The sequence below is a fragment of the Muntiacus reevesi genome, chromosome 2 (assembly GCF_963930625.1).
Source record: "Muntiacus reevesi chromosome 2, mMunRee1.1, whole genome shotgun sequence".
In the NCBI taxonomy this organism is placed as follows: Eukaryota; Metazoa; Chordata; class Mammalia; order Artiodactyla; family Cervidae; genus Muntiacus; species Muntiacus reevesi.
Genome location: NC_089250.1, coordinates 98,928,764 through 98,956,592, shown reverse-complemented (window position 1 = coordinate 98,956,592; position 27,829 = coordinate 98,928,764). Strand labels below are relative to the sequence as shown.

General features: G+C 36.0%; 1 protein-coding gene across 6 annotated transcripts in view; it reads left to right on the top strand.

Moving 5' to 3' along the window:
* Positions 1–27,829, top strand: part of JMJD1C (jumonji domain containing 1C) — a 299,368-nt gene that overhangs the window by 242,387 nt on the left and 29,152 nt on the right. For 4 of the 6 annotated variants that reach the window (XM_065922419.1, XM_065922417.1, XM_065922418.1 and 1 more), the window contains 8 exons: positions 8,915–9,020; positions 11,274–11,398; positions 12,718–12,861; positions 12,955–13,141; positions 13,259–14,940; positions 17,961–18,133; positions 18,391–20,588; positions 25,782–25,983. In XM_065922419.1, the coding sequence (XP_065778491.1) occupies positions 9,014–9,020; positions 11,274–11,398; positions 12,718–12,861; positions 12,955–13,141; positions 13,259–14,940; positions 17,961–18,133; positions 18,391–20,588; positions 25,782–25,983 (4,718 nt within the window). In that variant the 5' untranslated portion in view covers positions 8,915–9,013. The remainder of the gene's footprint in view (positions 1–8,914; positions 9,021–11,273; positions 11,399–12,717; positions 12,862–12,954; positions 13,142–13,258; positions 14,941–17,960; positions 18,134–18,390; positions 20,589–25,781; positions 25,984–27,829) is intronic. The other 2 variants (XM_065922421.1, XM_065922422.1) reach the window with 2 other exon arrangements.

The following is a 27,829-nucleotide window of genomic DNA, read 5'->3' as shown; positions in this document are numbered from 1 at the left end:
TCCCTCTCCTCTTTCACTTTCATCGAGAGCCCCTTTAGTTCTTCTTCGCTCTCTGCCATAAAGGTGGTGTCATCTGCATATCTGAGGTTATTGATATTTCTCCCAGCAAACTTGATTCCAGCTTGTGCTTTCCTCCAGCCTGGCATTTCGCATGATGTACTCAGCATATAAGTTAAATAAGCAGGGTGACAACATGTAGCCTTGACGTACTCCTTTCCCTATTTGGAACCAGTCTGTTGTTTCATGTCCACTTCTAACTGTTGCTTTCTCACCTGCTACAGATTTCTCAGGAAGCGGGTCAGGTGATCTGGTATTCCCATCTCTTTAAGAATTTTCCACAGTTTGTGGTGATCCACATCGTCAAGGGCTTTGGCGTAGTCAATAAAGCAGAAGTAAATATTTTTCTGGAACTCTGTTGCTTTTTCGATGATCTGGAGGATGTTGGCAATTTGATATCTGGTTCCTCTGCCTTTTCTAAATTCAGCTTGAACATCTGGAAGTTCATAGTTCATGTACTGTTGAAGCCTGGCTTGGAGAATTTTGAGCATTCTTTGGCACTGCCTTTCTTTGCGATTGGAGTGAAAACTGACCTTTTCCAGTCCTGTGGCCACTGCTGAGTTTTCCAAATTTGCTGGCATATTGAGTGCAGCACTTCCACAGCATCATCTTTTAGGATTTGAAATAGCTCAACTCAAGGAATGAACATTACTTCTTTGTTATACTGACTTCATTAACCTATTTTCCCGCAATTTCTTGTGAGCGGAAATGAATTGCAGAAACATTCATTATTTCAGATAGGATGTGTAGTCCAACTGCTTTTCAGAAAACGTTGTTTTCTCTCCCATGAATGGTGTCATAAATTTTTTACATTTTCTAATCTGATTGACAGAAAAACTAGAATACATTTAAATTTGGTAATTCTTGAATGATGGTGAGAGAACTGTTTTTTCTTCCAGAGGTTTTGTGTAGTGTGTATAAGTAATGTGTGCAGTACTCTTAACTCTAAAATATTGATGTGTGATTTATATGCAGGGAATCAGATAGATTCTAAATAAACTATTAACAATTTAAATTTTGCCTAAAACTTAAACTTTTTAACAGTGATTAAGAATCTGGAAATTTTTAGATTTTATCTTATAATATGTTATGAAGAAGTCACCAAAATTGGCAATACAAGACTTAGAATTATGTTAGAAAGATTTTGGGCTTCTCTTGTGGTTCAGCTGTTAAAGAATCCACCTGCAGTGTGTGAGACCTGAATTTATTTCCTGGGTTGGGAAGATCCCCTGCAGAAGGAGAGGCTACCCACTCCAGCATTGTGGCTTAGAGAACTCCATGGACTGTGTATGTAGCGTCCATGGGGTCACAAAGAGTCAGGTATTTTAGAAACAACATATCACTCACCTTATGTAATAGAAAATATCAGGTAAAGTATTTGAAATACGTTGGTCGTTCCTCCCAGTAGTATTTTGAGACAATTTTGTGACAGGGTGTGGTGATGTGTTTTCTTCCTCTTAACCCTAATGGCTTTCTTTTCAGAGTTGTCACATGGTCAGCCCTTGGAGGAAGTAGAGAAGCAAAGAAATTAAGATTTCTTTGTCTCCCTGTTTGGATCTTCCTCTCCCCTGTTGTTTGTTTGTTTGTTTTGAATGAATATCTGTTTTCCTTAGGAGGCAGTATAAATGAGATTATATTAAATTATGTTATGGAGAAAACACTCATTTTTCAGTCTTAAGATATATGAACCATAGGGTAAATTTTGGAAAATTTCTTCTTTTTCAATACATGTTGTTATTTTTACCCTACTCTGGAGTCCAGAGAAGTGCATATTACTGACCTCTGTATATAATTCTCATTGACCCAAAGAATTGAATCTTATCTTTCAAAACTGATAACATTTCTACACTGAAATCAAGTACATTATTATTTTCAGAGAGCTAAACATGGTGCAGCAATGTACCCAGGAAATTGTTTTACTTGTGAAAACCTTAAAAAAATGACTTATCTTAAAATATTCTTTCTTTAATAATGAAAAGATTTTGGTATTTGTTTTTCTATACATATGAATATGCAGACATTTATGGAAACAGTTTGCAGTCTATTTGCTATTGAACTGCATTGCCTTGATGAGAAGTTTTTAATTTTGGTTTATGTGTTCTTTTAAATCATGGGTAGGCAAAGTGACCACAGGTCAAATCAAACCTCCTTCCTGTTTTTTATAAGGCCTTTCACATTTTTAAATAGTTGGAAAAAATACTCAAAAGAATGTCACGACACTGATCAATCTGTGAAATTCTGATTTCATATAATGCCAGTAAATAAACCTTGTTGAAATGCAGCCATACCTATTCAGTTATATATTGTTTATGGTATTCTTTGGCTGCTTTGGGCCCTATAGTAGCAGAGTTGAGTCATTTGAGACTGGGATGGTATAATCTGCAAAGCGTAATGTATTTACTCTTGGCCCTTTAGGGGAAAAGTTCGCCAACTCTTGGTTTAGATCAGGAAAATATATGGAAGCCCTCAGTGGTAGCTGCATTTAATTAAATTGCAGATGGTTAGACAGTTGTGCTTTTTGAAGACCTCTATAGTAACTCTCAGACTTAATAGGTTTCCAATTTCAGTAGAGCCTTATTAACAAATTGGGTTCTTTTATAAGTTATACAGAAACTGGCAATAATAGCAGTTGATGTCACTCTTGACCTATATGAACCTATCATTCATATTATTCACTGTTGGCTAGCAACCTCAGGGATCTAAGGACAGGCATTTGTAGTTTTGCTGAAGCATGAATTTAAATTATGACTGTGGCAAAGTGATGTTGCAAAGCATGTTCAATCACCCAATCTGACATTCAAGATACAGTTTCTTTTATGATTACTCTTATAAAACACAGTCAAGTATGATTTTTATAGGGGAATTTATGTAATATAATTGGATTTAAGATGTCATCACAAAGGTCAAGGACTTTATTGCAGGAGGAAAAAAATTCTGTTACTAAGGAACACTCAGTATAAGTTTGAAAGCAGGCCTTAGGTCATTCTCCATCGAAAATTGTCCAAAGGGAGAGAAGTTGGTCCAGTTGTATATTTCTTATTCTTCAGTTTGTAGATATGGTGTATCACAGTGATTGATTTGCAGATATTGAAAAGTCCTTGCATCCCTGGGATGAATCCCAGTAAATCAATGGTGTATGAGCTTTTTAATGTATTGTTGGATACAATTTGCCAGTATTTTGTTGAGGATTTTTGCCTCTATGTTCATCAGTGATATTGGCCTGTAGTTTTCTTTTTTGTGTGGTATCTTTCTCTGGTTTTGGTATCAGGGCAATGGGAGCCTCATAAAATGAGGAAGTTTTCCTTCCTCTGCAATTTTTTGGAACAGTTTCAGAAGGATAGGTGTTAACTCTTCTCTAAATGTTTGATAAAAATTTGCTAGTGAAGCTATCAGGTCCTGGACTTTTGTTTCTTGGGAGGACTTTTGTTTGTTGGGAAATTTTTAGTCACAGTTTCAATTTCAGTGCTTGTGATTGGTGTGTTTATATTTTCTGTTTCTTCCGGGTTCAGTCTTGGGAGACTATACTTTTCTGAGAATTTGTCCCTATATTTCTTGTATCCTAAAGTGAAAGTCATCAGTTAAGACTTTAGAGCAAATCTCTTAAAATTGTTAAGCCAGTCAACTCAGTCATATTGATAGAAACTAACAACTGGTATACTGTTACCTGTTTCATGCTTCTGCTGGCTCTTTGGTCAGTATTTAAATCTAGAGGATGTGTAACATAAAGAAAATATTTGTTGAAACAGTAAGGAGCACTGTTATGGTATGACAGACTATTTCTCCATTTTCTTAGAAAATGTGTTATATATACTTTAAGCACTGTCATGTTATTGCTGTTTTTTAAACCTAGTCAGGCATATATGAATATTTTAGTGCTATGATCTTAGTTTTCACGTTAGTAAAAATTTTTATTGTTTCCCTTTGAACTGGGATGAAGTAGAGAATTGCACAAAAATTAGTTTAATGCAGTAGTCTTACTATCAGAGTACAGATTCCAACCTGATTTTAGCTTTTATATTTTGAGGAATGGTGCTTTTTAATTTCATCATATTCTTCTGTATTCATGAGGAATACATCTGTGTTTCGATCATCTCATAGTAATTGAGGGTAATGTTTACCCAAAAATACAGCTTTTGAGAATTTGTAGATCATGATTATGTCACATTGCCAAAGTGATTGTCTTCTCTTTCTTTTATACTTTTTTGTTTTAAGATGGCATGAATTTAACATCCTAAGTTTTTTCTGTTTGATGAGTGTTAGACTGTTTCTATATGCAGAAATTCACATGGCCAATATAAGGTTGTATAGAAAGATAAGTTCCACCTAATGTTGAATTCTTTGCTTTTAACCCATCTGACCTAAGATATTATTTTTCACCTCTTCCATAAAATGAAAGAAATATGTCAGATTTTGAATGGCATTGACAGTAAATAGACTATTATTTTTGCCTTTTCGTTACACTAGTTCATGAGAAAACAGAATAAGTGAAGAGGCTGGGGTTTAGAGTCACAGAACTACATTCAAGTGCTAGCTCTCTCCATCACATCCTGACTATAACCATGGACCTCTCTGTGTATAACACTTAAAGGGGTATAATAATCTCAGCTCTACAAAAATTCATAGGTTTGGAAAGCATCCATAGTATCTGCCATGGTAAATGCACAATCTTGTTAGCTATTTTTCTTTTTTATTAATTATGTTAAGATGTCACTAATACTCAATTAAAGGTAACCTCTGTCTTTTCAAAAGAAGGAAAGTAACAGCACACAACTGAGCAATAAATATAGTCCAGAACTTCACTTAAGGCATTGTTTAGAACTTTCCCATATTTTCTATATAAATTTCTAGTACAGCAGATCTTGCTGCACTGATTTTCTTTTTTCCCATTAGTCATTTGCTGGAGGTTGTAACTTGTGTAATTAATACATTGGATGGAGTTTATGGAGAAGATTCAGAGAGTGCTCTTCCTTCACTGTCTGGGGAGAGGAGATTAATGAATACATATTATTTTAGTTATATAATATGAAATTGTTGGGGGGGGTAATTGCAGTTAATGAAAAGCTCAAGGCACAACTGAATTTGTTAGTTGCATTCTGTCAAAGATAGTGAATATTTATTAGTAATTTATGATTACAATGCCCTTCTCTGTGAGTCTGCATTATCACCTTGTATCTCATTTTTTCTTTTTACACTTTCACAACATTAGGTCAATAAATGGGGGGAGAAACTTCATTTGGCAACCTGCTAAAACTTAACAAGATTTGATCTTTTATTCTTTTGTGAGCCTCTTTAAAATGGTAAATGATGATTACAGTTCTACAGAAATACCTCTTTCTGGGGTGGGGGAAGATTTCAGTTTCTCACTCTTGGCATCAAGACTGACTGCCTCCCATCGTCATTATTTGTTGAGCATTTACAGTGCACTAAGCACAATAGAGAACATACAGGAAACACTGTCCCTGCTGGGAAGGCACTTACATTCAGTTCAGTCCAGTCACTCAGTCGTGTCCAGCTCTTGGCCCCATGGACTGCAGCACGCTAGGCTTCCCTGTCCATCACCAGCTCCTGGACCTTGCTCAGACTCCTGTCGAGTTGGTGATGCCATCCAGCATCTCATCCTCTATCGTCCCCTTCTCCTCCTGCCTTCAATCTTTCCCAGCACAGGGTGTTTTCCAGTAAGTGAGTTCTTCACATCAGGTGGCGCGATTTGGGTATAATCTAGCCCCATTATTATTTAAAGAGAGGAAGGGAAAGGATTTTAAAGGCAAAGACAATGACAAACCATTCAGGATAGGTGGGGTACATAGGGAGATAAACATAATCTCATCAACTCCGGAGAGTTGCTGCAGTGAATAGGAGAAGGAAAATAGTCTGTGGGATGCAAGTAAAGGAAGCAGGGTGTCCTTAGGCATTGAATGGAGTCAGAAGGATCATGTGGCCTTTTCCCCAGATACATTCCCATCAAGTGGGAATGGTTGGTGACAAGACAGAAAGCTAAAAAAAAGGTAATCATGTGCATCTGAGGATCAAAACTGAAACCAGGCTATAAGAATTTTAAGAACAATAAAAATGCCTCTAACTTATAAAGCACTATATGTAGAGCAAGATTTCAGCAACAGTATGACTGTCATAGTCAGGCGTTATATTGGGATAATTTTCATGGGTTTTAATTTCATAATTAACTCATAATTTTGTAAATGGCATGTCAGTACCTGGTTAAATTAGAATTGAATGTGTTAAGACTGTTTTCTGAAAATTTTTAAAATTATTATAGAAACATACTCGTTAATATAAAAAGAGATATTAGTAACCCCACTTAAAACGATGAGGAAATTGATACATAGAAATTTGAACTTACATAAGGTTATTTGAGTAAGTAGACTGATACTATCAACTTTTTTTTTTTTTTTTTTTTTTTACTATCAACTTTTATTAGTACACTTTGTTTTCCCTAGAAATGAATGGGTCATTATTGAGATGATAACTGCTGTCTAATGATTTTGGAAACATAGCTCTTTTTTCAGTCTGTTGAATTGGGGAATAAAAAAAGGTTTAGTCACTTAAGTTGTGTCTGATGCTTTTGCAACCCCATGGACTGTAGCCCACCAGGCTCCTCTGTACAAGGGATTTGCCAGGCAAGAATACTGCAGTGCGTTGCTATTTCCTTTTCCAGGGGATCCAACCTGAGTTTTCTGCATTGTCAGGTGGATTCTTTACAGCTGAGCCACCAGGGAAGCCTAACCTGTTGAATAAATAAAACATAAATAAATATTGAGCAAAACTTACATGTCAGTAGTTTTAATTATAAAAATTTCTGTATAGGAAACTGATTTTATAAATCCTGCCTGTACTTGTCTACAAAGTATTGGCAGTGCTGCTTTAATAGCAGTTTATACTCTTCCCCTCCCCCAAAATATAAAGGCTTGGCAGCAGTACACTGAGAGTAAATTTCATGTCAGTCAGCTGTGGTCCCCGTGTAACTGTGTGAATTTTCCACGTGCTCGTCGTCTTCGTGCTCGTTAAGTGTCTAGAATAACAGTAAGAACTATCATGATAAAGATAGGCATTGAAACTAGAGCGGACTCAAGCTGTGCAAACATAAAACCATAACTCAGCGTTTGAAGGACCATCATGTAGGAAAGTGATTAGGCTTGTGTTTGACTCCAAGGAGTTAAGTTTGGATCTGTGTATGGAAGATAAAGTGAGAAATAACTTGGTATCTGTCGGAACTGTCTGGAAATGGTAATTGTTTTCCTTGGGAAACAGAAAGTTTCCTGTGTTTTGTCTGTCATGGACTTCACTGTCACCTCGGGTGCATCAAGAGGGTTAGAGTCTAAACTCCCCATGGTATTTTTTGTTACTCAAGTAATGAGATTCACTCAATGTGCAGTGTATTATTAAAGTGGAATGGAGAAAAGGGAGTATTAAGAAGTTTCTTTACAGAAAGGAAGACAGGTCATGGTCTGGGCTTCCCCGATCGCCCCCATGACAGATTTTACCTACTTTTTGTGTAACATCTTTCCCCTCAGTATTTGCTTCTGCTGTGAAGCAACATTTTTGTATATTTTCCAAGGAGAGCATAGGTGATAAGTTTAAAAGTCTTATAGTTTTGTTTGTTGGTGTTCACTAGGTATAAACAAAATATCAGTGTTTACCACAATATTATTTCAGAAATGCAGAGTGGTCCTTAAAGCAGTGATGAAATAAGAAGAAAAGTGCTTTATTTGGATAAACTTTAAAGAATGAAATATGATCTGCTTGATTAGGGATTCTTTGTACTCTTCAGCCCTTTTTTGGCATTTCCAAATTGCCAAATTGTTTTTATTCACCAGATAAAAGTTTCTTCTTGTAGCTCGTCTCTGCTCGCTGGTTTCCATGATCTGCTAGTCCTCTTTTCAAAGGGCCGCCAAATTGACAGCGCTGCTTTGTTGTTCTTCCCAGCTCTACTCTAGGGCTCCTTGCCGCTGGGCTCAAATGCGGGAGCAGCAGAGGTGCTTTGAGAGAGAACAGAATGTCAGAGTCCATCGGGGGACCAGCAGATTGTGGGAAACCATGTGACTGTGTGATTCACATCTCCAAGGAGAGAGAACCGGTTGTTTCTGTGTCTAGATCCACCCTGTTATGAGGATAATATCATCAATAACGTAATTTAAATTGCCTGGATGCTTTGACACTGGCTTGAAAAAATAAAACTTTTATCAGTGAAATTACTAGTCAGATGAGTTTGAGTAGAACTGACTTTGATGGTGTTTAAATCAGGACAGTGGCTTGTCTTGTCAAATAATGACTTCTTTAAAACTAATGTTTTAGGCTTGAAAAAATAAAAACTTTTATCAGTGAAGTTACTGGTCAGATGAGTTTGAGTAGAACTGAATTTGATGGTGTTTAAATCAAGACAGTGGCTTGTCTTGTCAAACAATGCCTTGTTAGTTTTAAAACTAATGTTTAGGTATAGTGGGGAGAGGACAGCTCATCTATGTATGTATGTATTGCTCCCCAAATATTCAACTTGGTTTGTTTGCTACCAACATTACATGACCTGAAGCTATTTGGTTTGTATATTGCTTCTAACACTGAAACCCTTAAAAAGGTGACTTATTTAAGGCTTGCAGTTAGAGAACACATCAGTAGATTTCCTTAATACGTTCTTGTCAAAGATCAAATCTTACCATGGATTTATTTCTTAGGCACTGTTGTTATGTTATTGCTAATGAACTATAACTTACGAATTTGCATTTTTGCATACATTTAGATAAAGGAATTTTCTTCAGTCCTTAGAACATATAGGAGGGAAGGTTGGTAACATTAATGTTAGGACAGCATAACCATGGACCTTTCTCTTAATCTGTAATTCTAGGACGACATAGACAGCCTAAACCCAGTTCTCAGGGACAACCCGCAACTTCAGGAAGAAGTGAAAGTCTGGGTAAAGGAACAAAAGGTTCAGGAGATTTTTATGCAAGGTAACTGTTTTGAGTTATGCGTTAATATTTTTGTTTTTCGAACTGGGCAATTTCTCATTTGCTTTTGGTTGTTTAATTATGTACAGTATAAATAGAAGACCCAGTCTAATATTTTCAATTATATACAGGCCACAGAAAGTAATAGCAAAATCAGAATAATTTCAATAGGAACTTGATAACTTCACTAGTTTACTAATTTGAGCTAAATGCCTGGAATAAAATTACGACCACACAGGTGTTTTGTTGATAGGAAAATTTCCATATTACAGAATGCTTTAGGTGTGTCCTTCCTGGAGAAGGAAGCATTGTTTTCTGTGGAGGGTTGCCCAAAGCCACAGTTGATTTCCTTTGAAGAATGCTGTTGGTATCTGATAAAAGTGACTTATTTCAGTTTGCCTTCCTCAGCAATGACCACAATACTAGTCTTAGTTTTGTTTCCTTTTTTTAGTAAGGTATAAGCTTGTCTTCAGTTGAGATTTTATGATTCTAAATGATTTCTTTTCCTGTCAGTAAAACCATGTATTAAAAACATAAGCTTTTTGTGAAATTGAACTGAAACTGGACCAATATGACATGCAGTATCAATATTTGGTTGAATGTTTTTAAAAGGTAATCTTGTTAAATTCCCATGTTTATCTCAGCCTCAGCTTCCATGCCATTTAATTTAAACACTAATAGAGATAATCTCAAAAGTTGTGGCTTCTTTTCTTTGAATGTTTTTTTAATAGCAAATCATCTACTTACTACATTCTTGTTAAGCTAAATATTTTTTTAAAATTTTAATATGGAGGATGTGAAACATATATAGAAATAGGCACATAAAAGTTCACTGAAATATTCTCTCAGCCCCAACGACTGTAAAATGAAATCTTGATAGATTCTGCCCCATCTGTTATTTATTACCATCAATTTTAAGACATTACTGTCTTCTGTTTTTAAACAGACACCATACTATTATTATGCTAAAAATTAATAGTTCCTCAAATAATGATTACTCAGGTTCAAGTTTTCATTTGCCTCATAAATGTCTTCATTGATTTTTCACAGACTTGATTTTTACCTTTTACTTATTTTTAATCCGGGACCCAAAAAATGTCCACAAATTGACTGATATGACCTCTTTTTTTTTTTCTTCCTTTCTTTCTTTGCACTTTATTGAAGACACCAGGCTACTATTTTCTTAAGTAACCCTTTTTCCTTGTCATATTCTTAGAGATGAAATGATTCAGGCAGTAGTTCATTCCATCCTAAACAGAATTATTTGAGGCTGACTCCAGATTGCATTTGGTGGTAGAACAAGACCGTTAAGGTAGTGTCCTGATGGGAGCTGAAAATTGGCATATTTGGAGTTTTTCTGTAAGCTTTTACAATATTCCATTCAGAAAAACTAATTTGGAGTCTGTTTCTTCCATAGTTAGAAATTCTAAGGCTATAGTTTGTATAACTGATTATAGGTATGAATATGTTTAATTTACAAGTAATATGGAATGCTTTCTACAGATCTGTTAAATTTGATATATTTAGACTGTTACTGGCATAGTTTTTTAAAAACTGGAAAACATTAAGCCATTCATTGATGTGCTAAATGTCTTAACTCTAGAAGAAAAGGCATCAACCTAGGAATCGGAAAAATAAATTCAGTCCTAGCTCTTTCACTTAAAAATTTATTTAACCTATCAACCTCACTTTCTTAATGTTTATAAACAGGAAAATACCTCAGAGTTGGAGAAGATTAAATGAGCATTTGTAAATTGTGAAAGCATTTTGTAAATTGTTAATGTATAATACTATCATTAATAAAATGTACTAGTTTCCATCCCTCACAATTCTTTTTAAACTTTCAAATATTTGATATCATTTTAGTACCTGTGAATTGAAAACATTTTTTAATCTCCATTCTGTTGACATATTTAAATATATACAGATATATGCATATATCTTTTATTATGTAATCATTGCCTATTTTCTGAAAGATACTTATATATACATACAGATATTGTTGTCTTACAACGTGAATTTAATCCAGAAGTACACCATTATGGCATTTTACTGTCATATTTATAAATTCAGTTAACAGTTTCTGCATGTTTTAAGACTTTGGCAGGTTTTCCAAACTGTTGCAGGAATCAAAATTTGTAATTGCTTATGGCAAAAGTTTTAGCAACTAAAAGGCTCATACAACAAGTTCCACATTACCTTTTCATTTCATCCATGAAGTCGTATATGATGTGTGTGTGGTTTTTTTTTTTAAAGGTCCTTATTCCTTGAATGGATACAGAGTGAGAGTATATAGACAAGACTCTGCCACCCAGTGGTTTACTGGCATAATTACTCATCATGATCTCTTCACTCGCACCATGATCGTTATGAATGATCAGGTAAATAGTCCAGTTTTGGAAAAGAAACTGTTTGCAATTCACATACTCCATCTCCCCCCCCCCCCCCGCCGCCACGCCCGGTGGGTCAACAGATTGATACTATTTTCCATCTCTAGGTTTTTTGCAGTCATATAATCCTAAAAAGTTCACATTTATATGATGTTACATAGAGTTCACTTGAAGTTACAAGAAGATAGTGATGCCAAACTTATTTCAGCACTGAGAAAATCAGTCCCTGAAATGGAGGCATCAGACTCTCTTAATTGTTTAGTCTTTTTTTTGGTTTATCCTTAAGTCAGGTAAAACTTTCTTAAAGTCTTAGCTGTTCTGTCTCTCCAGTAATAAAAGATATTTCCCAAATGGTTTCTTTTCACAAATGAAAACTTAAATGTACTCTAAAGTTCTTTTACATTCAATTTCAGAGTTGTTTTACTCCTCTTAAGTTTTATAGTGAATATGGAGAATGTTAAGGATATGAATTTCGTAGGAGTTTTAAGCAACAGTCAGAAATTAAATTCTTAATTTCAAGTCTTTTAAAGCTGTACTATATTTACCCCCCAGAAAATAGATATTTGCATATTCCTGCTTGAATGGGTTGTGGAGGGTATCTGAATAAATAATAACTCCCTCTATAAACAATGCAGATGCTTTGGTTAAAATTTTCATCAAAATGCTAAATAAATTGTATAATTTATTTCCTTAAAAGCTAACAAAGTTTGATCTCACTGAAGCACAAAATTGCCTTCAGTTTTTAAAATAGTTCTTTCTTTAACCTGATTTTTCAAGATTACTGTTCATTTATACAGTTTTTGTCCTTTTCTGCTTCCCATGCTCTGTTTTCTCTTTTGGCCACTGTGCAACTTGCAGAATCTAGTTCTCCGACCAGGGGTTGAACCCAGGCTAGCAGTAAAAGCAAGGAGTCCTAACTGTTGACGTACCAGGGAATTCCCATCATGCTTTACCTTCCTGTTTTATTTTACAGCTGTTTTCTGAAAATTACTTTTTATTTTTGAAATACATATTATGACTTGGCAATATATTCTCGAATAACTCTAATCCTTGTTTTTCTAGGTATACCTGCAATAGATGTGTTTGCTTTTTAAGTTTTGGTTAGAACATGAAGTAGTTACCTTCATAACGTTTGGGAGATAATTTTATATTTAATGATCAAAGGTGATTTATTGTAGTCTGACTGTGTCTTACAAATTAGGTATCTCAAACTGATTTCTAAACATCTTTACTCAGTAAAGAAATTGTTCCTATCATTATTGGCTAGCTGATTGGAATTAATTTTGTTCTTGTTTTGTGTCATGAATTAGGTACTAGAACCACAGAATGTCGATCCTTCTATGGTTCAAATGACCTTTCTAGATGATGTTGTTCACTCTTTGTTAAAAGGTGAAAATATTGGCATTACATCACGGCGAAGGTCTCGTGCCAGTCAAAATAGCAACACTATTCACGTATGTATATCGTTAATGATGGATAATTGTAAAATATTTTCCCTTAAATTACTTAAGAACAGGTAGTAAATAGTCATCATCAATTATTTTTAGGGTCATTATACACGTGCCCAAGCAAATAGTCCCAGACCAGCAATGAACTCCCAAACTGCTGTACCAAAACAGAATTCACACCAGCAACAAAGAAATATTCGTCCAAATAAGAGGAAGGGCTCAGATAGCAGTATACCAGATGAAGAGAAGATGAAGGAGGAAAAATATGATTATATAGCACGAGGAGGTAGGACCCACCAACTTTTAAGGGCATGGGGAAAAATAAAACAAAAATTCACTTAAAATATGCTTATTTAATATTGATATGAAAGGTAAAACTGTTCTTTTTTTTTTAATCTCCTAGAAAATCCTAAAGGTAAAAAACAGGTGATGAACAAAAGGAGGAAAGCTGAGGAGGATGAAAAGAAACTAAATATGAAAAGACTGCGAACCGATAATGTTTCAGACTTTTCTGAGAGTAGTGACTCAGAAAATTCAAATAAGAGAATAATAAATAATTCCTCAGAGCAGAAACCAGAGAATGAGTTGAAAAATAAAAACACTTCAAAGATAAACGGAGAAGAAGGAAAATCTCAGAATAATGAGAAGGCAGGAGAAGAGACACTAATAGATAGCCAGCATCCCTGGGATCAAATACAGGAAGATAAAAAACATGAAGAAACAGAGAAACAGAAGTCTGTTGACTTTCAGCGTCAAGAAAAAATGGTTATCCATTCATCAGAACAGGCCACACTTTCTGATCATAATTCTAGTGATTTACTTCTTCAGGAACATAATACAGAGAAGACACACACAGTGGAATTATTACCAAAGGAGAAGTTTGTATCCAGACCGCCCACTCCAAAATGTGTTATTGATATTACAAATGACACTAACACAGAAAAGGTGGCTCAGGAAACCTCAAGTAGTACCTTTGGCCTTCAAACACTTCAGAAAATGGATCCTACTATTAGTGATTCAAAACATTCAGTGGCAAATACAAAATACTTGGAAACAGGAAACCAAGATTCTGACCAGAACTGGGTCAGTGATGTAGTTAAAGTAGATTTAACCCAATCAAATGTAAGGAATGCTTCTTCAGGAAATGAAAACTTGAGTATGGAAAAAGAGAAAAATCAGTATGTCTCTTACTTACCTTCTCTAAGTGCCGTTTCTGTCACGGAAGATAAGCTGCATAAGCGAAGTCCACCCCCAGAAACTATAAAATCTAAACTTAATATTTCCGTAGATGCTCACAAGACAAAGTCCAATCCCTCACCTGAAGTTGTTAAGCCTAAAGTCAACCATTCCCCTGATTCTGTAAAGTCTAAAGCCACTTATGCAAACAGCCAAGCTGCTGGTGAAAGAAGACCAGCAAATAAGATAGAACATGAGTTACCAAGATGCAGTTTTCACGCGGTTCCTACTAGAGGCAGTACATTAGAAACTACAAAAAGCCCTTTGATCATTGATAAAAATGAACATTTTACAGTTTACAGAGATCCTGCACTTATTGGGTCAGATACAGGAGCTAACCACATTTCACCTTTCTTAGGCCAGCATCCTTTTCCGCTTCATTCTTCATCCCATAGAACATGTTTAAATCCAGGTACCCATCATCCTGCCTTAACTCCTGCACCCCACTTACTGGCTGGATCATCCAGTCAAACTCCATTACCTACCATTAATACTCATCCTCTGACTAGTGGTCCACACCATTCTGTTCATCACCCTCATTTACTTCCTACTGTGTTACCCGGAGTGCCTACTGCCTCCTTACTTGGTGGCCACCCACGACTAGAGACTGCTCATGCCAGCAGCTTGAGCCACTTAGCATTAGCACACCAGCAACAGCAACAGTTGTTACAGCACCAGTCACCTCATCTTCTTGGACAAGCCCATCCATCTGCTTCATATAATCAGCTTGGACTTTATCCAATTATTTGGCAATATCCAAATGGAACACATGCATACTCAGGACTTGGTCTGCATTCTAAGTGGGTTCACCCAGAAAATGCGGTTAATGCTGAACCTTCTTTAAGGAGGGTAAGTTAAGCTGTGGTTTACCATATGTCTCATTTTAATAATCAACATATATACAGGTGCTTTTTTCAGTGTCCCATTAATTGTTTTTAGATTTCTTACTACAAAAATGTGCTAGAATTTTATATATATATACTTTTACTTATTTATTTATGGCTGTACTGGCTCTTCGTTGCTTCATGGACTTTTGTGGAGAGCAGGGGCTACTTTGTAGTTGTGGTGTGCAGGCTTCTCATTCCAGTGGCTTCTCTTGTTGTGAAGCACAGGCTTTAAGGGTGCTCAGGCTTCAGTAGTTGTTGTGGCTCCCAGACTTCACAGCACAGGCTCAATAGTTGTGGTGAAAATAAAAGTCACTCAGTCTTGTCCAACTATACAGTCCATGGAATTCGCCAGGTCAGAATACTGGAGTGGGTAGCCTTTCCCTTCTCCAGGGGATCTTCCCAACCTAGAGATTGAACCCAGGTCTCCCACATTGCAGGCTGATTCTTTACCAACTGAGCCACCACGGAAGCCCAGTAGTTGTGGCTCATGGGTTTAATTGCTCCTTAGCAGGTGGGGTCTTCCTGGACCAGGAATCAAACCCCTGTCTCCTGCGTTGGCAGTTGAATTCTTTACCACTGAGTCATCAGAGAAACCCATGCTAGAATTTTTTAAACAATTATTTTTGTAATGGTTGTAGAAGTTTTGATGCTTAGTAACTTTGGAACTGTAAAGCTGAAATCTCAGAAAGTCCTGTTTTGTTTTGTTTTTAAAGCCAATTGAAAGAAGTAAACTTAAGTTGTTTCTAAAATTCCTATTATGAAAAATGAGTGTCTTCATAATTAATTATGGTATATACCCATAGTTATTTTTGCTCAGGTAAATTCCTCGAAGTGAAACTTCTGGATATAAAATTTATATAAAATTTTAACACTTTTGCTATGTATAACCAAGTAATTCTTAAAAATTGTTAGATTTCCCAGCTGATATGTCACTGATGTATACTACAAGCTATGCCTAAGCCCCTTTTTCTCTTAAGGCCACTAATGTTGGAGATTCCTGATATTTGGGAGTGAAGATGGGGCTGATATTCTCTCTGCTTGACAGAGTATTCCTGAAGATGGTGGTGCAGGGCTTTTATTCCTTCATGAGCTGTGTGGTTTTGGTAACCAAATTAATTTTCATGCTAAGAAATGGTTGTTGAGGGCATTACCAACCCCATTCTAAAAAATGGGAGATTGGGGATCACTGCTAAACTCCAAGAGACAACTTAAACCTTTATGTGGACCAGGATGCACTTTAAGTATCCTCTAAAATCTTCTAAAACACGTTTTTTTAAATTTATTTTTATTGTAATAAAAGCCACACATTAAATTTATTTAACCATTTTAAAGTGTACGGTTTAGTAGTGTTAAGTATACTCTCATTGCTATACAACAGATCTCTGGAACTTTTTCATCTTGCAAAACTGAAATTCTGCCCTTGAAACTTTCCCCCTAGTTCTTAACACCCACCTCTACTTTCTGTTTCTATGATTGTCTGTTTTATACACTTCATATAGTGAACTCATACAGTATTTCATGGAGCATAATGTTGTCAGAGTTCATCCTTGTAGCATGTAATAGGATTTCCTTTTTTAAGCTGTGCAGTATTCTGTTTTATGTATATATAGGTATATACCAGTAACTCTTGTAATCTGTATAACTTCAGATTTCTGGATCTTGTAAAATTGAAACCTTTTACACATATATTTGAATGATCTTAATGTGTATATCAGAGAAAGCAATGGCAACCCACTCCAGTACTCTTGCCTGGGAAATCCCATGGATGGAGGAGCCTGGTAGGCTGCAGTCCATGGGGTCACAAAGAGTCAGACACAACTGAGGGATTTCACTTTCACTTTTCACTTTCATGCATTGGAGAAGGAAATGGCAACCCATCCAGTGTTCTTGCTTGGAGAATCCCAGAAACGGCGGAGCCTGGAGGGCTGCCGTCTGTGGGGTCGCACAGAGTCAGACATGACCGAAGCGACTTAGCAGCAGCAGCAATGTCTGTGTGTGTGTGTGTATATATATATTTACTTTTTTTTTCTTATGTGAGGTTTATGGTGTATATTTTTAGTCTAAGAAATTTTATAGCAGCGTATCTTTGGTGTGATATATTGTTTTCACATTCTCATTTTGAGATGTCAAATTTATTCACTTTGTTAAAACCAAAGGATTATATTTTCCCAATATCAGACTCAATACAGTATAACTCAACAAAGCATGTTCTGGAAGAGTTTTAGTGAGTCATAGTATAGAAACAGTCTTGAAGCATGTGATTAGATAGTTGTAAGTCTCAACATAGATATCAGTGTCACCAGATACTCACTATGAGAAAGGCAGCATGTTACTATTAAAAATGAATTTTGTTGTACCTCCACACCTCCAGGTTTAATGCTTAAAGTAAAATGGAGTATAAATGGGCCTTGAAAATATAATTTTTGTGCCCAATCTAAATGAATTATGACATTGGAAAAACTACTTTTGACAGCAAAAATTGGCAAATAAACCTTATGAAATCTGGTGAAATGTATTTCAGCAACATGTTTTCTTTTTCTACTAGTAGCAATATAGTCTTGGTGTTATAATATTAGGAAATCATAAAAGCTGGGTTTTCCATATGTCATTTGTAAGATAAAGACAGTGGCTTCAAGATCTGCAATCAGTAAATAATAACAAATTTCTGGAAATAAATTTTTTTGCCGACACCTCCTGGCATGTGAGATATTAGTTCCCCAACCAAGAATCAGACCCATCCCCCCTGCAGTGGAAGCACAGATAACCACTGGACCACCAGGGAATCCCCTGGACAGAACTGTCTTAATGCTGATTAACTTTCTTCATCATACGGAAAAATCCACATAACTATGGTAGTTGTCTCAATATTTCTCATAAAATACATTTACTGAAAGTCACATTCTTCATAAATACAAAGTCCTACTTTGATATTGTGTTTAGCTTTTTCTAGTAACTGAAGGATTTTCTTTTTTTTTTTAATAGAATTCTCCCAGTCCTTGGTTACATCAACCTACCCCTGTGACCTCAGCAGATGGTATTGGATTACTTAGTCACATTCCTGTCAGACCTTCCAGTGCAGAACCTCATCGGCCTCTTAAAATCACAGCACATTCCAGTCCACCATTGACAAAATGTTTAGTAGATCACCATAAAGAGTAAGTTCGCCAATGCTTAAAACATACCTTTTATAGTGTTTCTTAATTGTTTATAAATAGGTGTTTTTAACAAATGTCTTAAAACTAAGCTTAATAATTATTATTATTCTGATTTTATATCCCTTCTAATTTTCTTAATATTACAGCACTTGCAAAGTCATGTTTCACTCTTAAGATACAATAGTAATGCATAGAAGCTATATTTGTATCATACAAGAAAAAGTGTTTACAGAAACCTTCGTGTATTTTCTTTACAGAGAATTGGAGAGGAAAGCTTTTATTGAACCATTGCGTTCTGTTGCATCCACATCAGCCAAAAATGACCTGGATCTAAATAGGTCACAGACTGGAAAAGATGGTCACTTGCATAGGCATTTTGTGGATCCTGTATTGAACCAATTACAGAGACCACCCCAGGAAACTGGAGAGAGATTAAACAAATATAAGGAGGAACACCGTCGCATTCTTCAAGAAAGTATTGATGTTGCTCCCTTTACGACTAAAATCAAGGGTCTTGAATGTGATAGAGATAACTATTCCAGGGTAGCATCGTCATCTTCTAGCCCTAAGAGCCATGTCATCAAACAAGACAAGGATATAGAATCAGATCTTTATAAAATGAAGCACTCAGTGCCTCAGAGTTTGCCTCAAAGTAACTATTTCACTACATTGTCTAATAGTGTAGTCAATGAACCACCAAGGTCATACCCATCCAAAGAGATTTCAAATATTTACACTGAAAAACAGAGTAATACCCTTGCAACAGCAGCTAATCCTCAAACTCTGACTTCATTTATATCATCTCTTTCAAAGCCTCCACCTTTGATAAAACATCAGCCAGAAAGTGAAGGTTTAGTAGGCAAGGTACCAGAACATCTTTCCCATCAAATTACTTCTCACTCAGTAACAACTTTCAGAAATGACTGTAGGAGTCCTACTCATTTGACAGTTTCGTCTACAAATACACTCCGGAGTATGCCTGCTTTACATAGAGCACCAGTATTTCACCCACCAATCCATCATAGCCTGGAAAGAAAGGAAAGCAGCTATAGTAGCCTTTCCCCTCCAACGTTAACTCCAGTAATGCCTGTAAATGCTGGTGGGAAAGTTCAAGAATCACAAAAGCCTCCAACACTGATTCCTGAGCCAAAAGATACTCAGGCAAGTTTTAAGAGTTCTACTGAACAGAGTTTGACAGAAATGTGGAAATCTAATAATAACCTCAGCAAAGAGAAAGCTGAATGGCATGTAGAGAAAAGCAGCGGAAAGTCACAGGCTGCTATGGCATCTGTCATTGTACGTCCACCTTCTAGTACGAAACTTGATAGTGTGCCAGCAGTGCAGTTCGCTTCCAAAGACCGAGTTAGTGAAAGATCTTCACTTGGGGCAAATCAGACAGATTGCCTCAAACCAGCAGAAGCTGGAGAGAGTGGAAGAATCATTCTGCCAAGTGTGAATTCAGACAGTGCTCACATAAAATCCGAAAAAAACTTTCAGGCTGTCTCGCAGGGCAGTGTGCCCAGTTCAGTCATGTCTGCTGTGAATACAGTGTGTAATACCAAAACGGATACGTTCACATCTGCCGCCACTACCCCCAGTGTTTCCAGCTGGGGTGGGTCAGAAATAATTTACTCATTATCAAATACCATTTTGGCCTCTAAACCCTTAGAATGTACCTCTTCAAAAAGCATCAGTCATTCAGTGGCTCACACACAGGAATGCACGGTCAGCATCGCAGCTCCAGCTACACCAGCCAGTAGTAAGACAGGAAGTGCTGTGCAGCCCAGCTCCGGGTTTTCAGGCACAACTGATTTTATTCACTTAAAGAAGCACAAGGCAGCGTTGGCTGCAGCTCAGTATAAAAGTAGTAATGTCGGTGAGACTGAGCCTAATGCTGCGAAAAATCAGACATCTTCAGCCTCCCATCTCTTAGATAGCACTGTAGTCTGTAGTACAATAAACAAAGCAGACTCTGTAGGAAATGGGCAAGCGTCCCAGACAAGTCAACCAAACTACCATACTAAACTGAAAAAAGCCTGGCTTACGAGACATTCAGAAGAAGATAAAAATACTAATAAAATGGAAAATTCAGGGAGTTCTGTATCAGAAATTATTAAGCCATGTTCTGTCAATTTAATAGCCTCTACATCTAATGATCTACAAAATAGTGTAGATAGTAAGATCATAGTTGATAAATATGTAAAAGATGATAAAGTAAATAGAAGAAAAGCCAAACGAACTTATGAATCTGGCTCAGAAAGTGGAGATTCAGACGAAAGTGAAAGCAAATCAGAGCAAAGGACTAAAAGGCAACCTAAACCAACTTACAAAAAAAAGCAAAATGATCTTCAAAAGAGAAAAGGTGAAATGGAGGAAGATTTAAAACCCAATGGGATTCTCAGCAGGAGTGCCAAAGAAAAAAGTAAATTGAAGTTGCAAAGCAACAGTAATAGTGGTAAGTAAATTAATTACTTTTTATCTCAAGTAAAATGGGCTGCATGTTCTTGCAATGCTCTCTAAGAGTTAGAGAGCTTAAAGGCATCTTCGATTGCATTCATTGGCCCTAGTGTAATGCGCTCACGGACTTCATTTCTACATTTCACAAGTACCGGTAAGAGGAAATGAGAGAAGGTCTATTGCTTTTTTCAAGAGCCTTGTGGAAATATGTTTTTACATAGCACTCATGTTGGCAAAAACCCATTGTGTACTTTAGTAGTTGTTCAGAATTTTGACCATTTCTATACACTAAAACTGGATTTCTAATACATGCATACCTCGATTTACTGTGCTTTGCAGATACTGCCTTTTTTAAAAAAAAAAAAAAACAACTTGAAGGTTTGTGGTAACTCTGTGTCAGGAGGGTGTTGGCACCATTTTTCCAACATTTGCTCACTTCATGTCTGTCATATTTTGGTAACTCACACTTTTCCATTGTTATACTTGTTTTGGTGATCTGAAAAAGTGGTCTTTGAAGTTACTATTGTAAAAAGATTATAAATCACTGAAGGCTGAGATGATGGTCAGCCTCTTTTTTTTTTAGCAGTAAGCTATTTTTAAATTAAGGTATGTGTATTGTTTCTTAGACATAATGCTGTTGCACACTCTAGACTGCATTATAGTGTAAATGTAACTTTTATATGCACTGAGAAAGAGGAAAATTTGTGTACTTTTTGGTGGTGGCCTGAAATTGAACCCACACCATCTCCCAAGATATGACTGTATTAGATATTTGCCTATAACAAGATAATAGTTGAAAAAAGTATTCCTTTTCACAGAAATTTCCTTTAAATCCATGGCTGATTCATGTCAGTGACAAAAACCACTACAATACTGTAAAGTAATTAGCCTCCAACTAATAAAAATAAATGACAAAAAAAAAGTCTCACTTTTAGAAGAGAACTACAGAATAGTGTGGCTATGACCCATATCTCACCCTTCTGTCATCTGGAAACAAAATTGAAAACCTAATGAAAATTACCTTCTATTTAACTACTAATGTTACTCATTCAGGTAGTCCGTAACAATGGGTACAAGTTAAAGAAAAGCAGGGGTTTTGTGGTTTTGTGTGTTCATTTCTGTTTTCAAGAAGAATTTCCATAATTAGTAAAAGTTTCAAAATGTGTTTGTGGCTACAAGAGAGAGAATAAATCATATTTATTTATAAATATAAACGTCTATATGTTTTTAACTCTAGAAGTCGTTTTTCTCAGTTTGCTTATTTTTTTAGGTATGTTGCACAATGCAGAAAGAGGTTCATAGTTTCACTATCTGTGTACTCATCCACATGCAATATATGAAATATCTGTGACAATGTGGACATTCCAGAAGTACTTTCATAAAACATTTGAATGCTTAAAGGCTCTTATTTGGGCCTTTTCTCTGAATGAGGTCTTTCCCACATGCCTATGTGGAAACCAGAGGCAAAGTAAAGGAAAGAAAAGCAAGAGGATGGAATCATAGAAAAGGACAGTCAGAAGTGAAAGAACGAAGGAAATCAACTGGAGCCAGAGAGACTGACAGACTGAAATGCCAATAGAAGAAGAAAGAAAGAGAGGGAGATTGACAAAAAGGGCACAGGATACGTGCCATTTATTTGAGAATTGGAATGTTTACCCTGTTGCTTTTTCTCTCTACTGTGTTCTGCTTACTTCCCTAATGAATTCAAGAGGCTTAGAGTGGTCAATAGGTGTGATTTCTCTTTTGTTTCACAAAACATTTCTTTTGGTGTTGAGTATTCAAATACTGTAGTTAAACTTACAGAAAACAGAGATGGGAATCTTCCAGCTTTTAATGCTTACAATATTGTTATAAACTTAAATTTATAAAATTAACTTTTAATAAAGTATATATTCTGTTTTCATTTGGAAACAGTGACTATACATGTTTCCAAGTAAGTTTTAAGACAGACTGGAATCAGCACTTCCCCCTCCAAGTTGTAAGGCTTAGTTAAATCTCCCCCACATAGTAAATAACATTTAGCATAACACAGAATACTTTAAGTCCCATTTATTCCCAAGTCCAAAATAATATTAAGTGACTATTAATTAATAATATTAAGTGACTTAATTATGGGCAGATTGGTTTGATTTTGTTCTGGGCTTTCTAGAAAAGTTCTTTAAATTGGGAGGTCATAAATTCTAAACCTGAGTCAATTATCTCCCTCATGGATTAAGTCTTTGTCCTTTTGGTGTTCATTGGGGTTGTCATCAGTCATAGTCAACTGAAAAAAGAGTGAGGTCTGTACATAGAGAGTGTAATATGATTGCATGGATTATTATACATATATAATCATTACACAAAGAAACATCATAATGTGGTTTGTTTTTTAGTACATTCTAAAGCCAGGTAGAATAGAATTAGCTTTATCTGCTGTTTTGAATATCTTCATATTTGCTGCATTTTGTTTCTGATAATTAAAAGTTGTCTGCTTTTCCTTGACTAATTCTTTACATAATTTTATTTTGTGTACTGAAATTACCTGTCAAATTTAAATGTAAGTTAAGTCCTGTGATACACAAAAACAGTGGTTTAACTGTTACCCAAGTTCATTTCTATACCTCAAAAAAATATTTTGTGGATAATGGCAGGTATCACAGATTAAAGGTTAGTATGTATTTTTCTTATTTTCTTCCCCCTTAGTTTTCTTTTGCTAGAGCAGTTGCTTTGAGGATTTGCTGAAAATCAGAAAACTAAGATTGAATCTGGTATAAAGGAAGAATAAATATCCATTGAGTTAGACTTTTTTGTTGTTGACCAAGTGTCTCAGTCTCAAACTTTTAGATTTTAGATGGCACCAATAAATTATATACATAGAATTGAAAATGGAGTTTTATTTTATTTACTATTCAAATAATATTACAGTAAAATATATAAACGGATTTCAGCACAGTCACATTTGGCCTAGGCTAGAAGCAAAAGATATAATATCAAAAACAGCCTCTATATGACCTGGGACTTCCTATCTTAATAATTTACTCATTTACTTAAAAAAATGGTTTAAGTATTCATTTCTGTCACAGAATTGAGAGTTGCTTTGAAATGAATGTCTCACTCTTTCTTATAATACTATATTTAAAATTGTTCACAGTAGTATGGTTATCCATACTTCGAACTGTTCCATTGTCTGGAATGTAAAAGTATATTGATTAATAGTCCTTTTTCAGTTTAAGTAGAAAGATTTCACTTAGTTTATTCTGTTATAAGAAAGTAGTAAATAAGTGCAGAGAAGGAAATGGCAACCCTCTCCAGTATTCTTGCCTAGAGAATCCCATGGACAGAGGAGCCTGGTGGACTGCTGTCCATAGGGTCGCACAGAGTGGGACACAACTGAAGCGACTTAGCATGCATGCATGCGTTGGAGAAGGAAATGGCAACCCACTCCAGCATTCTTGCCCGGAGCATCCCAGGGACGGGGGAGCCTGGTGGGCTGCCGTCCATGGGGTTGCACAGAGTTGGACACGACTGAAGCAACTTAGCAGCAGTAAATAAATGATTGTAAGTAGTGTAACAAATAAAAAGTATCAGCAGTGTACTATTCTGTTGTTCATTCTGACTTCTAGAAGCTCTAAATTTTTTTATATAGTTCATCAAAGAAATCTGTCTTATACACAGTGGAAGAAATAACAAGCCTTTTACACAAGCCTTCTGGAAACATTTTTTATTCCATAAGTGGTATGTGTGTGCCTACATACGTGTTTCTCTAGTGGATTAAGCCAACTGGCCCCTTGCCTTTTGTTAGTGACAGAACATGTAATTGTAAAGAACCAGGAGCAGTCATAAAAGAGCTTGATACTGGAGCCTGTTTGAAATGGGCCACCCTGGAGTTTAAACCCCGCGCTTCCTATGTTAAGATGTATGTGATCTTGCTGTAATTATACTGTGCATGCTATCAACAGGTGGTAGTGAGCACTCAGGACAACAGTTCTGCTGTATGCTTCTGCATAAAGTATATTATCTCAGGAGAACACTTGAACTGCCTCTGATCCACAAAATGGGCATGAGTAGTAAACACGATAGTAGGAGGTACAATTTATTCTTTCACCATGACAGAAGTAACAAACTGTAACTCTCAAGTCTAGCATGTAACTGGGTTAGTATGGGTAGTATGAGTGTGCTTGTAGGAGTCAACAAATATTTGCTTGTCCCAGAACGTAAAGCTTTTAAGTGAATATATTTTTAAAAATTGAATAGGCTGCATTTAATTTAGATATGATGTTATGAGTTCTTGCTGCTCTACAGATGACTGATTACTTGAGCCAGTGTTATAACAACCATTAAGTTCAAGTTAATAAATGTGATCGAGCAATGATGCAGAGGACAGTAAATAGTTTTTTCCCTGTAAATATTACACGGTATAGTGCATTTGAGTTTTCTTTTTCTTTAGACTTCTCTGACTTCTTTTCTTTATACCATCAATAAAAACAGCCAGTTTAATACTGGTTTTTTTCTTTCACATCCTTCAAACCCTTTTGTTTTTCTAAAAGATACTGCTTCTATCAATATATTGATATCAAATGAAGGGCATTATAATAAGGGAGAGATATTAGTAGAAGAATCTTAGCCCTCTTCCCACAAATATATTGTGATAAAATCAACATATGCCTTGGTTCACACTTACCTTGCAGAATCAGATTAAGTATTTCAAAACTATATAAATATATTGAAACTATCCTATAGTTTCTAAGAAGTATTAACTTTTTGGTCTTTAGGTTCTTCATGTGCATCTTGAAAGAGACTCTTCCTACATACACCAAATTTATGTGTAGAACTATATTTTTAGCTGTAGGTTACCATTGAAAATTAACAATTCTCATTTCCTACTAAATGGATACAAATATTGAACCTAGGAAGATTTCAGTCAGCTGGAAATTTCACTTAGCTCTGCATTTCAATCATACTGACGTTAAGAGTTCATTCGATTAGTAGAATAATAAAAATGCTGCTATGAATTTTTTAGTTGTAATGAGTACCTAGAACTGTAATCTCTTTTCTACAGTCTTAATATATGGTCATAATTGTATAATTGACGTGATTTTTTTTTTTTGCCTTCATTCCAAGTGATCTTTTTAACTGACTTGAATATTATCTTACAGAGCTGACCTCTGTAAAAAGGTACAGCCTTGCTGATACTCTCCTACTGGTCTTACAGCTGGCATCCCTCGTTCAGTGTTGAAAGATTGGCGGAAAGTCAAGAAGCTGAAGCAAACTGGGGAATCCTTTTTACAGGATGACTCCTGCTGTGAGATAGGGCCTAATTTGCAAAAGTGCCGAGAATGTAGACTTATTCGGAATAAGAAGGGAGAAGAACCAACTCACTCACCAGTATTCTGTAGATTTTACTACTTTAGAAGGTAAGTTGAAAATTCATGATGGGGAGAAAATATGTTAATAGATATTGGAAGTTATACTATCATTCTGAGGATCTTTTAGAGAAGGGAATGAGGCTTTGAGCCTGTGTTTCTGAAGCATTATAAAAGCATTGTAAAAAGTTACTAAATTTAGTCTTGTGTGCCAATTTAAGAATAGTTAAATGTTAGACTAAACTCATATTCTTGCTGCTAGTGTTCATAGGGCCTTCCTCTTCTGAGAGATTTATTCTTCCTTAAGGAGAAAATGTTAGTATTTTTTTTTCTAAATGATAGGAAACAGCAGTTTATTTGTATAAAACAAAATAATGTCACATATATATTTGCATTAGCCACAATAACAGATAGTCTATAAATCTATGTACTATAAGCATTATAAAATGACTAGAAAGATTTGTTAGTAGCATGCCGCATTTCACAGGTTGCAGTAAATATAAAAACAACTTAATAGTTTCTAACTTATATTCTACTGTAATACTAGTATTACTAAATAATATTTTAATACCAAAAGTTTATAAATTTGTAAGAGTTTAATGAACAGCTGGGTAATCCCGCCAGTAGAGACTAGTTAATGTCTCAGATTCCAGAATCAGTCATTCCTGGATTTCAGTTCCAGCTCCATCCCTTAGTTCCTATATGACTTTATTAACTGTAGTAGGATTAAAGCTAACCCTGTCTCATCTGCATAATAAGAATGATAGTGGCACCTGCCTCAGAGATTTCATGAAAGTGGAATGAGATAAAGTACACAAAGTCCTTAGCATAGTCCCTAGCTTGTATGAAGTGTTCCTCTGATGTTATCTGCAATTGTTTTTCCAAATCATCGTCATCATCTTCCTAAAAAGTTAAGAAGCACTTTGCTCTGGCAAACAGAGGTACTATGGCCCAGTGGAGATCCCAAAAATATGTGTTGGTGTGAAGAGAATATTTCTTCTTGGTTTTTCTAGACAGCAGTCCCCAAAGGACAAACAACTTCAAAGAATTGTTATAGAAGGTAGTCCACGTGGAAGTTCAGAGAAGATGGAAAAGAAATCAGGAGAGTGGGTTTGAAGAGATAAGAAAACCTTTGTGAAGGGTACAGAGGGCACCGCTGAACCTGGTGGCTCAGTGGTAAAGAATCTCCCTGCCAGCGCAGGAGACAACGGGTGTGATCCCCGACCTGGGAAGATCCCACATGCCACAGAGCAACTAAGCTGGTTCACCACAGCTGTCGAACCTGTGCTGTGGAGCCCAGGAGTCCCAGAGCCCATGCTTCACAACGAGAGAAGCCCCCACAGTAAGAAGCCCATGTACCACAAATAAAGCGTAGCCCCTACTTGTCACAACTAGAGAGGAGTCCTTGCAGCATGGAGCTCCCAGCACAGCCAAAAATCAATAAATGGCAAAAAAAAAAACCTTTGGGAAAGTTTTAAGGAAACATAAACATAGCACAAGCTGAAATAATATGAATTGTAATGAAAGGAGAAAGTTACTTTTTTAAGAAAGAGAGGGAAAGGTAATAAAACGATAAGAAAAGGTGGTAAAGGAATGTTGCTGGTATTGTCCATTTGAAAAATACAGAATGATTTGTAATGTACTACTGATATCCTCTCTTTGAGAGTTGAGTGAGAACAAAAATAACTGAAAAATAACCATCAGCCTGTAGGAAAATGACAGTTTTGCCTTCTGTTTACCCTAAACGGAACCTGAATTGAGTGGGTTACAGAAATTGGAGGGCAGAAGCTCACAAAAGGAAGTAAGCACACCAGTGGATTTCCTGTCACACTGTTTCAGTCTTGTTCCTCCAAATCACTTTAATGAAGTGTCATTTTAATTAATGAAGAAAATGTAC